General features: G+C 36.8%; 1 protein-coding gene across 6 annotated transcripts in view; it reads right to left on the reverse strand.

The window, feature by feature from the left end:
• The window catches only part of FER (FER tyrosine kinase), a 192,746-nt gene that overhangs the window by 47,222 nt on the left and 131,684 nt on the right, over positions 1 to 13,840 (reverse strand). For all 6 annotated transcript variants that reach the window (XM_040579568.1, XM_040579569.1, XM_040579570.1 and 3 more), the window contains one exon: positions 5,877 to 6,000. In XM_040579568.1, the coding sequence (XP_040435502.1) occupies positions 5,877 to 6,000 (124 nt within the window). The remainder of the gene's footprint in view (positions 1 to 5,876; positions 6,001 to 13,840) is intronic.

Here is a 13,840-nt window from a genome sequence, read left to right on the forward strand (position 1 = left end):
TATAAAGCAGAGGCATAATATTACAAATAAGACCTGAAATTATGATTATTCATTACATTTAGGTGGTGTTTCAACTGTACTACTGACAATAATTCTCTGACTTACTTGTTGAAGCATGATCAACTATAATTATTAATGCAACCGTACAGAATTTTTTGATTCAGTAATAAATGATTAAACATTTTCTGTGAAAGAAAAGCTATAGAAATGGAATCTTGCATCACCACTTGATTTTATGCATTCAGTTCTGAATGAATCATAAAAAGCTCATTAATAATGACAAATTAATGCTTACACAATAACTCTAGTTAAACACTGACACTGGGAATGTTTATTAATTGACCACTTTCAAGATTCTAACTTTTATTATAGCTCTCTCCTAATAGTGCATCTTCAAATTTGTTTAATCACAAAATGGTCTGGGTTGGAGGGGACCTTCAAAGACCACCCTACCATGGGCAGGGACATCTTTCACAAGATCGGGCTGCTCAAAGCCCTGTCCACCCCTGACCTGGAACACTTCCAATGATGGGGCACTCACAACTTCTTTGGGCAACTCATCCCAGGGTCTCACCACCATCACCATAAAAAATAATTTTATTATGTTCAATATAAACCTCTTTCAGTTGAAAACTGTTGCTCCCTGTTGTGTTGCTACTTGTTACTATCTGTAAAAAAGTCTTTCTTTTAAGTCCCCCTTTACACAGTGAAAGGCCACAAGATCTCCCTGGAGCCTTCACTTCTCCAGGCTAAACAACCCCAACCACCCCAGCCTTTCTTCACAGCAGAGGTGTTCCAGCCCACTGATCATTTTTGTGGCCCTCCACTGGACTCAATCCAGCAGATCCATGCATTTCTTGTACTGGGGACCCCAGAGATGAAAGCAGTACTCCAGGTCAGGTCTCATGAGAGTGGGCCAGAGTGGGAGAAGCCTTTCTCTCACCCTGATGGCCACCCTTTTTTTGACGCCACCCAGGACAGGGCTGGCCGCCTGGGCTGCGAGCACACATTGCCAGGTCGTGTCCAATTTTTCATAAACCAGGATCCTCTAGTCCTCCTCTGCAGGAGTGCTCTCAATCCATTCATCACTCAGCCTGTCTTGATACTGGGCATTGCCATGACCCAAGTGCAGGACCTTGCACTTGGCCTTATTGGCCTCATGAGGCTTGTATTAGATTATTTTTTAAAAAATAAACTAGTTCTTAATGTATTTGTAAAAGCTCTTAAACAAGTAAACGTCTATCTACTCCTCAAGTAAAGCAGTGAAACCATTTGCAGAACACTATCAAGGAGCACAGCAGCTAACTGAAAAAAAAAATATTATGCTAGTTTCAATTAGAATTATACACATATTACTTGTAGATAAAAGTACCACAAAAGTCTCCCCACAGTAATATTTTCAAGACCTAACTGTACCTTTGATTTTGAAAGGTTTTATGGACTACCAAATCACACAAACAGAGGAAATCCTACACATAATTGCTTCTCAATATTAAAATATTTTTTCAATTGAGTTCCACTATGATTTGAAATATTTTCATTACAAAACAATCGCGGTAAAGAGAAGGGAAAATAAAATAATCTATAGGTATGTCCAAATTCTCTGAATTGGGTAGTTGCAGCTTTTCTCCTACGCTTCCACAGAATCAGTCTGGAAACTAAACATAAATTATGGACAAATGCATTCATTCACACGCAAATAAAATACTGGGAAAGAAGACCACTCATAAATGCTTACTGAACCAACTGAAATTATCACATCTCCATACTTATCTTGTGTTTCTAATTAACAGAAAAAAAATGGAACTACTTAAACAATAGCATATGGTAAAAATGAAATGCAAGAAACAATTCTTCAACTTCATGTTAATTAAATGGAGATGAAACAACTACATTCTTCTGTGTATGTTCAACCACTCTTTTTTATTTCTTTTAACAATGTCTTTTCACACATCTTGGTTTTTGGTGGTTTTTTTCCCCCCTTTAAGCCCACTCGTTTCTGCTTTTTAAGCAGAACAAAGAGTGAGCAAAGAACAAGTGATATCTGGATGGTAGAAGAGATGAAAATGCAGATCAAATAATCACTCACATGCATTGAGCATTCTAAGTCTGACAGATTTTAACTTAATATTTGCACCTAATGAAACAGCATAGCACACACAAAAATAGAAAACAAAGCACAGATTAGTTGTTGCACTGACCCCACCACTGAAAGGCTAAGTCAAAGTATGACTCAAATAGCAATTTCAGAAAGCCAGTACAGATTTAGCTTGACTTTTAAAACATAAAGACTAAATATTGCTAGTGGAGCTACAACTAAAAAGGGGCATTAAAAATAATTTTAATAAACTGCTGAGCAGCCTTTAGTTTCACATTAACATCAAGTCAAATGTACATGGTACTAAATTATAGTCATCTAAACTACTAAAAAAGCATGAGGATTCTGAACAAATCTTCAAAACAACAAATAGAATACTGCAGAAAAACAACAGCATGAAGCTAAACAATTTTGGTTTGCTGTAACCTACATAATTGAAACTATTTCTAATTATATATTACTGATCCTTCTTAAGTAATAATAATCAAAGCCTACGGACTTCTTGACAAAGTAAAAAAACATTCCACTGCTTAGTGCATTTTCTATCTAGTCAATTTTCTTATCTCTTTTTTACTTGAGAACCACTTTCAGTTGATGACAAAAAAGAACAAGTTTATTGTTCTTTCAAAAAAACTACGATTCTCTTTACATCCATCTTCTTTCTACTATGAATTAAATTGTTCCGTTCTAATCTACATGCTCTCAACATTAAATTTATTCATGAATAATTTGTCCTACCTGACCCAAAAAGGAGGGAACAAGGGCTCCCAAATTCCTTGTACAGACCATGCAGTCATATAGCTGGACTTTCTGTGCTTGCGTAAGGAGGGGCTGAAACTCCCGTGGGGTACTGAGTCCTGAACACCTAATTGCTGGCTTACAAAGCACCAGACAGTTTGACTTTTCCCTGCCAGCCTGTCATTCCCCTGTTTAGTGTACTTGCAGCACAGCACCAAGAGTGTTGGGCCCACTAGCATGCAACAGGTTCAAAGTACCCAGCAAGCAACAGATGCTCTGTGCTTCTGTGGCAGACCAGGATTCTAGACAAACGTATCTCCAGCCATTCCCCAGTGCCCTGAAATCCTGTATATATGCTCAAACTCCTCAAACAGGGAACATACCTAGAAAAAATTTGTGTGTGCTAATCCTACTAAAATACAGTTTAGCCTTTGGTAAAACACATTTTAAAACTGCATAAGCTACCTTCCTAGAGTAAGCATTTGCCAATTCACCTGTATTAGTAACACAAAAAAACCCCACCCAGAAGTCCCTCTGTGATTACTGCTAAAATCACTAAACTTGGTTGGTTGTTGTCATGATTCGGAAATTTTCTTTATGTTTGCCCATCATCTTCAGAAGAATTATATTATAAATATTAAAAGCATATATTATGGCTAAACACATAAAACTGAAAAACATCCTGAATATCCCAGAAAATCAGATTGGTAAAATAATACTGGAAATGTATATTTTGATTTATTAATCCATGTGTTTCATAAAATTAAGCAGTTTTCCTGAAGATACTGTTTGCTTGCTTGGTTGTACTTTATAACTGTGGTCTTCTTCAGGATAGCTTTACTAAAAAGTTTGTTTCTACTTTTAAGGAAAGTGGTAGCTCTCTCTGATAACCTCCTGTGTCAAACTGTGGTAATAACACTGCTATTAAAAATTTTGTGAACATTTTGAAAGTTAAAAGGTAAACAGGGTGAAAGAAATTTTTCCCTACTAGTACCATAGTATGTGTAATCCAGGCTGTGCGTGTTGGCAACCCTATAGTACTAATAAAACAGGTCAGATTACAGCTCTTTTTCCTGCTTGAGATCTCTATGAGACATTTGTATTTTATTGAGTTTTCTAACTGGAAACAAGGAAAAAATGAAATCTTCAGATGGTAAGACATTGCTACATATATCTCCTCTGTGAAATGTATTATCTGAATCACTATTAGCTTTGTAAACATACCTTAAGAATAGCTGTTCCTATTCACTGCTATCCACCAGCGCATCTTTCAGAGCCACAATGAAGCCACATTGTAATCTACAGTAATTAGAACAGTACTAATCCACACAGATGAGCAGTGTTACCCTTTTCCCAGAATTAAAATTAAGAAAGGCGGGGGGGGGGGGGGGGGGGGAGGAGAACAGCACTTCTACAAAAGTAATAGTTTCTAAAATTATTTATATTTTGTAGGCATCACACTACCATTTAATGAACAAATACTGTACTCTTTTTCAGCAATTGCCATTACCAACGAAGACATTACACAATACAGTTCTAATAAATTTTAGTTCTTCAGCTATTACTTTTCCCCTCGGTTTTATCTTCTAAGAACACAGGAGTTCTAAACAGGTACTTTTGATATAACATTGATCTGACAGTTGCAGAAATTATTAAGCACTAGACCTTTCAAGAGGGTCGTGTAAATCACAAGTGCTGTTATTACTTGCTCTGATTTTTATGCCATTATTTTCTTGGTAAACAGAGCCAGGCTGAAAAAAATTCTACCATGACAGAATGTTTAATCCTATTTCTTTCCATGGTGCTTACAATACTTTTGTGGGATTTCCCAAAGGAGTACTCTATAGTTTTATATTGTGAGTTAGGTGGGGATTTTTTCCTCTCAGTGTTTCTTATGTATCATGATCTTGCAAAAGTGTTTAAATCAACTTGTGTTTCAAAAAAAAATTTCCAAGTTTTGGAAACAGCATAAGATTACTATTCTATTGAAGCTTCCTTAAATCTAGCTGAACACAAAAAAGAGACTTACAATAATACTGTAATATTTTATAAATAGGGTTTGAGCTTAATCCTGTTGGAAGAATGTTTTTAAAGACAGATCTACTTCCCGACATAATCACAACTGAGCAATTAACTGTTGATAAAAATCTAAAAGAAATACCTCTCAAGGCCTCCAGTAACAACATTCATCAGAACAGTGCTAAATCTGAAATGGGCTGATTATGTAAGTGAAGTGGCATACAGTTCACCTACAAATGTTCTACAACACAAAGCAGAAGTCATCAATATTATAAATGAAACTTGTTCTTCATATTTTTTCTGTAAAGTGGATTATCATCATGTTTATGTCCCATATTTCAGCCACTTCATTGTATCATTGTATATACTCTGTATATAGAGAAAAATAGGTGGAAATTAAATACATTCCCTTTGATAGAAACTGAATGTAAGCAGTGCCACAGCAGCCAAACTCGAGATGAAACAGCAAAAAAGAATGGTAGAAATAGAAATAACGTACCCCAAGAGCATAATGCCTGATAATCTTCTATAATTTAGAAAGAGCTGTCCAGGAAATTAATATCTTAATATACAGAACTCTATAGTTTTCCTCCCTTTACTACCTGAGAAACCAGTGGATCTTGACAAAACACACTCCAAATGTATCTTAACTTCTCTGTTGGCCAGCCAAATACCTGTAAACTTCAGCCAGGATATAAGCCTCACAGATTGCTTTTTGCTGTGATTGTCATTGTATGAATTATGCTGCCATAATGCAAATTATTATGGAAAAAATCATTATGAACTTACATTAATAGCAACAAACTGTACAGATCAATAATGGAGTACTTGTTTTTACCCAAATGAACAGGAACAGTTTTGAATTAGACAAGCAATAATGACCTCCTCTAAGAAAAAGTGTAGCCTTTTTGGTTTTTAAATTGTAGTCATCACTGATAATAGTAAGCACCATAAACACTTAAACAGCTAACATTTCCAATGATCAAAATTACAATATTGAGAGAAAAAAAATCTTTCTTACCTATGTATACAATTTTTAGATTCTAGATATGCCATACCAGAAGCAGCATCTAATGAAAATTTCACCAACTGTTTGGTTTTTAGCTCATCCTTCTTTTTTCTTAAAAAGGACAGGAAATCACCTCCTACGAAAACAGAAAGATGGACAGTTAGACATGACAGATAGGATACTGACAATTAATCTCTCACTAGGGGTGAGAGACCAAACAAAATACAGCTATCAGCTGTTCTCACCAACTCATCAGTTTGAGTTTAGCCTGAGAAAAAGGAAGGGACTCACCATTCAAAATGCAGTTTCTGTAACTTCCCTTAAATAGTAGGTGCTTAAAAGTGAAAACCGCACCAGAAAACTGCACATATGTTTTTGATATACCCGAAATCTTCACCAGGGTACATTAGATACAGACTTACATGAGAATTTCTGACAAAAATGATTGATAGTTTGTGATAAATATAACTCTTATCACAGACTGGTTGCTGTAGGGATTTAATAAAAACTGTGAATAAAGGTTAGTTGCTTTTAGGTACATGACAGTGACTTGATTTTTAATTGATTTGCAGTGCTGTTTCTCATGTTCTACACTGATGTGTTTGGAGGGCTAAGTGTTTTACTTCTTGGGCAATATTAACTGCACATTTGACACTAACAATTCAAGGCAAAAAACCATTACTGTGACTTCACAGTCTTCTGCGTGGGGGGGTATAAAGTTGATGCCCTCTTGTCTGAGAAGGCACAAGGGTCAGCATGAAGTATTTCTAAAAAGTAACCTGCATTTGCAAAAACAAAAAAAATCCTGAAAAATTGATTTAGGACAAAAATAATCAGGAGACACATTATACAAACACTGCAATGCCATGTTCTGATTGATATAACTGAATTAAAGATCTTTCTCTAAAAAAGATTTTACTGTTCCAGTCAAAGGCAAAAAAATCATAGTGGAGCTTTCCACATCACACTACTTATTTGCTAGTGTACAGCCAGCCATTTCTCTGGTCTTTGATTCTTTTAATTTTGCACTGAATTCACTATAGAGATTCTCTCCTGCAAATAATGCACTGCTACACAATTTTATATACTGCCTTTCTTAGCAATATGAAAAGACACTATATATTAAAGGTTTCATATGGGATTTTCTTATGAGGGTATTTCTATTTATATTTCATACTGTAAGAAATAAGAGACTATTAAAGAAAAAAAAGTCTGCTGTTAAGACATGTAACTGTAATACCTTTAAAATATTAAGTTGAAGTAACTGTAAAAAGGATTAACACCTTAACTGCCAACTGTTTTGTTTATTCATTTTGCCTGGGATCAGGCTTTTTTTAGTACAAATAATCTGGATATGACGGCTTTATAGACTGACGTTAATGAAAACTCTGAGATAATAAGCACCTGATAAACTGTAGATCAAAACAACTGTTACCATTTTGCTTGATTTCCTTTGTTGTAAACCTGTAATACCACAGGAAAGCCAGAAAATGCTCTATTTTCACAGAATCATGTAACACTTGGGCTTCCAGGGACCTCTGGGGATTCAAACTGCCTGCTCAAGCAGGGCCACTTAAAGCTGGTTGCCTAGGACCATGACCAGATGGTCCTGGTGAACATTTCCAAGGAGGGAGACCCCACAACCTCTCTGGGCAACCTGTGTCATCCTCACAGGGAAAATAAAGTGTTCCTTCATGTTCAAGAGGAACCTCCTGTTTTTCAGTGTCTGCCCGTTGCCCTGGCACTGGGCACACACTGAAAAGACCCTGGGTCTGTCTTCTTTGCACCCTCCCTTCAGGTATTTATATTCACTGGTAAGATCCTCATAAGCCTTCTCTTCTTCAGGCTGAACAGTCCCAGCTCTTTCAGCTTTTCATCCAAGGAAAGATGCTCCAGTTCTTTTATCATCTTTGTGGCTCTTCATTGGGCTGTCTCCACCACATCCATGTCTGTCTTGTACTGGGGAGACCAGCGCTGGACACAGTACTCCAGATGTGGCCTCACCAGAGCTGAACAGCAGGGAAGGATCACCTCTAATGCAGCCCAAGATACCAGTCACCTTCTTTAGAGCAGTAACACACCACTGGTGCATGTTCAACTCGATGCCCAACAGGACCTCCAGGTCCATTTCTGCCAAGTTGCTTTCCAGTTGGGCAAGCTCCAGTATGTACTGGTGGCCAGGGCTGTTCTTCTCCAGGTGCTGGACTTCGAACTCCTTGTTGAACTGCACAAGGTTCCTGTCAGCCCATTTCTCCAGTCTGTCCAGGTGCCTCCAGACGGCAGCATGACCCTCTGGTTTATCAGTCCCTTCTCCCAGTTTGGTGTCATAAGCAAACGTGCTGAGGATGCATTCTGCCCCGTTACCAAGATCATTAATGAAGATGTGAAACAGTATCAGACCCAGTACTGACTGCTGGGGTAGACCAGTAGCTACTAGCCTCCAATTTTCTTAATACTCTTGATTCCAAACAAACAGGTGAATAAAATTACTGATACGTTCTTCTTCAGTGACGAACAGCCATTTTTAAAAAGAAGTGTACATAACAGCAAAAACCAGCCTGTTTTAAAGCCTATATGGTCTATTTTCAGTTTGTAAGAGTAACAAAGGGTTTGTATAAACCACGTAATACAAAACTACTGATCATGTAGGTGTTTAAAGTCAGACTGCCAGAACAATTGTTAATGTGCAAGGATGAAAGCAAAGGTGAGTAATCTTTTTTACTAACACAGCAAATGCTCTCATGTTGGCCAACAAGAACCCCTCAGATGGGCAGGCAAATACTGCATCCTCAGCATCATCATACTATATCGTCTGCATCATCAACAGAGCCGCTGGCACACACAGAGCCCGTGATGCCCTTCGCTCCTAGGCTGGGTAACACAGAGATGAAAAATCCAGATCTGACTGGATGCCCTTGACTCTAAAGTCAGTTTGAAATACCATGTTTTACACACATTACATCTCCAAAGTTTGACAGAGTGAATATTGGGATACTGAATTTTAAAATTCTAATGAAATCTTAGAAGAATAGAATACTACTGTAAACTGGACTGGGTAATAATTGCCTTTCCTTTGATCTGAGAGGTTACTGACATTGTTTAGTAACAGGTAAAAAGTAGGTATTGCCAGAGAGAAGGGAGGTAAACACTACATTGAAATATGTGTCATTTCTTATAGATGTGAACAGAATTCTTCTGGTTACAGCAGACAGATAACAATACTTCTTAAACAATTCCCCCCTCTAATACATACAAACAAGGTGATGAAAATTATTTTGTTTATATACTGAGAACTTACTGCTCTGTACATAGGAATAATCCTTTAATTCACAAGTATGATTATATGCCCTTATGAATGTGAAGTCTTTCAACCTTGACAAACTGTGGCATTATTTGAAGGAGAACAGTAAATCAAGGAAGCTTACAGGAAAAACATGTAAGTTCAACCTAAAAAAAAAATTTATCTTTAGCCACCAATGTTCCAATATTGAAGACTAAGAATTTCTAACAATTTACTGCAGGAAGAACTGAAAATAAAGATAAGCGCAGTTTGATACACTGAAAAAAAAAAAAAAAAAAAAAAAAGCCTTCTCACATAGCCATACTAAAAATGAATGAACATGTCCTAAGTAAGAAAGGTCTCTATAAAAAGTGTTATAACAGCATCAGTGTGAATCTAAATTAAAATTCCTCACAGTTTGTATAAATTCTTTGGAGAAATTAGTTACTTCTTTTCAAAATCAATAGTAAAAAAATCTGTTCTCAACAGATTACTAAAGATAATAAGGTATCAAAAGAAAAGCTAACCATATCCAGTAAAACATTAGAAACAATACATGTTATGAATTTGTTTCTAACATGCACAGGCATGTTAATCTGACAGATTAAGACCCTAATTTTCATGACTTCAGATATGAACAGGATTAAACGTTGCTGAGTTCCTTCCAACAGAGTATGCTGAAATCGCACAGCACAAACCTGTAACCTCCCAATATAATCAAGACCATCAAGAACTGATTTAGACTTGCTGATTTTCAGTGTTTGGCATGTACTGTATGAAATTCCAGAGTTCTGAGCAAAACCAGCACTGTATACCTCAAGTTGCATAAAAGGTATTTTATGCCTATCATCAAAACACTGTTTTCATAATATTATCTTGTCTCAGTCTCAATGGTGAAAAAGGTCATCAAAAGTGCATTTTTGCTAGTAGTTCTGTCTTCACTTGTTTCCGTCCTCACACAGAGATAACAAAAATGTCTTTTAAATACTCTATTCAATATTGACTTAAAAGCACTGTTTGTTGCAGACAAAATAAATGAGCAAACTGATACACATCTCATTCTGTACAAGATATGTAATTTTAGGTTAAATCTGATTATCCTTATCATTGTGACACCAACACAGACAAGTGTCTGTCCTTCAACTAACAGAATTATTCTCATTAGTAAATTCGGAGTTTAAATGTTCACTGTGGCCAATGTCTCAGCTACTCATCTTCACAGGAAAGCATCTGCATGAATACTTTCAAAGCTGAGTTAAGCGGATTTCACTACAAACCTTTCTGTGCAGAACTATGGCTATGTAATATCTTCATGTACTTCTTAAAACAAGTTTAAATATAAAAAGCCCTAATTCACTATTTGCAGCACATAGTGTCAGAGCATTATCTCCAATGTAATAGCTGTTGGTAAATAAACAGACCAATTAGACTATGAAATATCTGAAACAAAACTAGCTACCTACGTAATAGTAAGTAATGCTTTCTCTTATATGTGGAATTTCTATTGTATTCTAGACAGCTACCTGTTTTCCAGTTAATGGCACACAACACTACCAGCAAATGAGGTCTGCTCCCACCACTCTAATAACTACAGAAATAACTAGACCATTACAGTATTATCACCAAGCAGAAATCAACTGCCTGTTTTGGGTTTACAGAAAGATAAATAACAGTACTGGAGTGTCTGCTTAATATAATAGAATTATTTTACTAAGTAGATGACAAAATGCAGTACATAAGCAGAAGCTCCATGAGATCAGCCCGCTATTCGTGTATTTCACTATGAATGTGAGCTATTTATCATTATATGCAGAATTTTTAAGAGTGAAAATACCACATATAGGTATCTCCTAGTGTTGGCCATACTTTACAGCATAAACTTTATGCTGTATGTTAAGTAGTATTTTATGGCAGTATCACTGTTCACTTAATGGTGCGCACAAAAGTAAGCTAGTGTTTTGCAAGACAGAAAAACACTACCTGTGATCTCTGAGAAGAAATCAAAATGCAAGAAACAGTAATGAAATATGTTAAACCAGTTTGCAAAATAATTAATTATGGTAATCTTTGAATTTAGTGGAATTTATAAGAAATTATGAGTACATACTTCAGTGTTCTCCTGAGCTGGTGCCAAAATGTTCTAGGCACTCCTGACAGCATTCTAATAACCAGTATTGACACTGAACGTAATTAAAATATAGTTTTGAAACTTTGGTGTGAAATCTCCCACTCATTGATATCTAGATATACAGACAGACATTGTTTATATATTACATCTCTATATAGCATCACACCATTTAAATAATGTTATACATAATAATTATACAAATATTAACATATATGATAGTGTAATAGCAATTATTAATAATGAATGGAATTACACATATTATTATTCACATATAGGTTTTAATAAAGTGGGATAACTTCCTTTATTAAACAGCCTTGCTAAGCAGCAGTTTGTTTGGAGTCCACTTCACTCTTCTTAAATTTATACACACATTAATCATGTAGATACAGTATGCTTCTGGCCATACCACTTAATGGTCACTTAACACAGAGAAGATCCACGACTCAATATTCGTAATTGTTTTATAAGATCTTATAATAATATTGAAATTACTTTTAACTGCTCCTGTATTTATAAATTTGATGATTCATATGATCAGTCTTCTGACTAACCTAAAAGATATTTAGAGCATCTTTATTGCCCAGTATCTTAATCCCACATACATCATCAACAAAAAAAACCCAAACACAGCTACTTAGAATTATGAATTTAAAATAGAAAACATGCATCTGCAGCAATTCTAGAAGACAGCTTTTTAACAAAGTAAGCAGTTGTTTGACAAACCATTAAAAATGTAAGAGTTTAGAAATGCTGAAGCACTCCTTTTCCTTTTGTGTGCCTTCACTTTCAACTAATGGATCATTTGTGTGGAGTGAAGTGCTTTCATTTTTTAAAAAACCTCTTACATAAGTAGTAACAGAAACTGTAAGTAAACCCAAGGTTTTTCAACTGCCTACAGAGTACTATTGTAAAATCCACTTAAAACGTCATTTTTCCTCCTAAGCAAAGCAAATTAAAGTTGCTATAATCATGTAAGGTTTTGCCATACTAATGGCCAATGGGATCCTGGGGGGCATCAGGAGAAGCGTGGCCAGCAGGCCGAGGGAGGTGATCCTGCCCCTCTGCTCTGCCCTGGTGGGGCACATCTGGAGTGCTGTGTCCAGTGCTGGGCTCCCCAGTTCAGGAGACAGGGAACTACTGGAGAGGGCCCAGCGGAGGGCTACGAAGGTGATGAGGGGACTGGAGCATCTCCCTGATGAGGAGAGGCTGAGGGAGCTGGGCTGTTTGGCCTGGAGCAGAGCAGACTGAGAGGGGATCTTACCAGTGCACACAAACGCCTTAAGGGTGGGCGTCAGGGGGACGGGGCCAGGCTCTTTTCAGTGGTGCCCAGCGACAGGACAAGGGGCAACGGGCACAAACTGCAACACAAGACATTCCTTTTGAATGTGACTTTGAGGGTGACAGAGTGCTGGAACAGGCTGCCCAGAGAGGTTGTGGAGTCTCCTCTGAACACACTGAAAAAGCTGCCTGGACATGGTCCTGTGCACCTGGTTGTAGGTGAACCTGCTTTAGGAAGGGGTTGGACTAGGTGATCTCTAGAAGTTCCTTCCAACCCCAAGTATTCTGTGATTCTGTGATCCTGTGACTGATAATGGTCAGCAAACTTGCCTTAGATTTAAGGTGGATCAAAGAAGCTAGAGCGTGAAGCCAGTGATCCTACCATAAAAGCCTGTCCAAAAAATGAAGTCTGTCATTATCTGCCAAGAAGTAACCAGAAATCATAGTGAGACATCAACAGCCAGCATCTCCTGTCCTTTGTGCTGCATAAAATAACACTGCCTGGACTTACTTGTACTCGTGGTATTGTGGCTATTAGTATATAGGACTATAAATGGGTGGCTAGAATCTACTTCAGAAGCTAACTAAAAGGGAGATAATCTTCCCCCAGGAAGAATTCCATGCAGTTTTGTTTCATCGATGCCTATAATTGGATTATGCTTAAAAAACAATAATCACTGGCCTTGAAAATTATTCCAGATTAGAAAGTCACAATAGTCTGTGTGAAACAGACCATACATGAAGAGCAGGGTTTTTTTAACCTAAAGAAAAACTATGAACATTTAAATACAGACACATAAAAAAATATTTTTACTTAAAGAGTTTCTGTAGGTAAAGCAAAAATAATAATGTGAAGGAATTCCAACAAATAAAACTAAAGAAATAAGACAGATATAGACATTGTTGTAGCTATCAAAACATTTGCTGATTTTTTGTATTGGGTTGTTTTTATTTAGTTTTCAAACAGATTTTCTAGTTTCATCTACTTGCTGATTTACATTTGTACGATCCTGATATAAAATAAAGTATCATCAAAGCCTAAAATAATTGAAAAGATAAACATCAAACTCCAGTCTCAAAAGAAGACTGTACGGTGAGGCTTTGGTCTTGTTTTATCAAATAGAGAAACTCTGAGCTGCAAGGAAATTTTAATCACCACTACCTACACCCCAACAAAGGAATCTGACTGTTCCCCCTCTTCTCTTTGTATCTTCACAGCTGGAAACCGTGTAGCAAATAGAAGCCCACATCAACGTACAAGACTAAGAAGGGAAGGGGGGGAAGAAGAAA

This window comes from Falco naumanni, chromosome Z (genome assembly GCF_017639655.2).
Source record: "Falco naumanni isolate bFalNau1 chromosome Z, bFalNau1.pat, whole genome shotgun sequence".
Taxonomy (NCBI): domain Eukaryota; kingdom Metazoa; phylum Chordata; class Aves; order Falconiformes; family Falconidae; genus Falco; species Falco naumanni.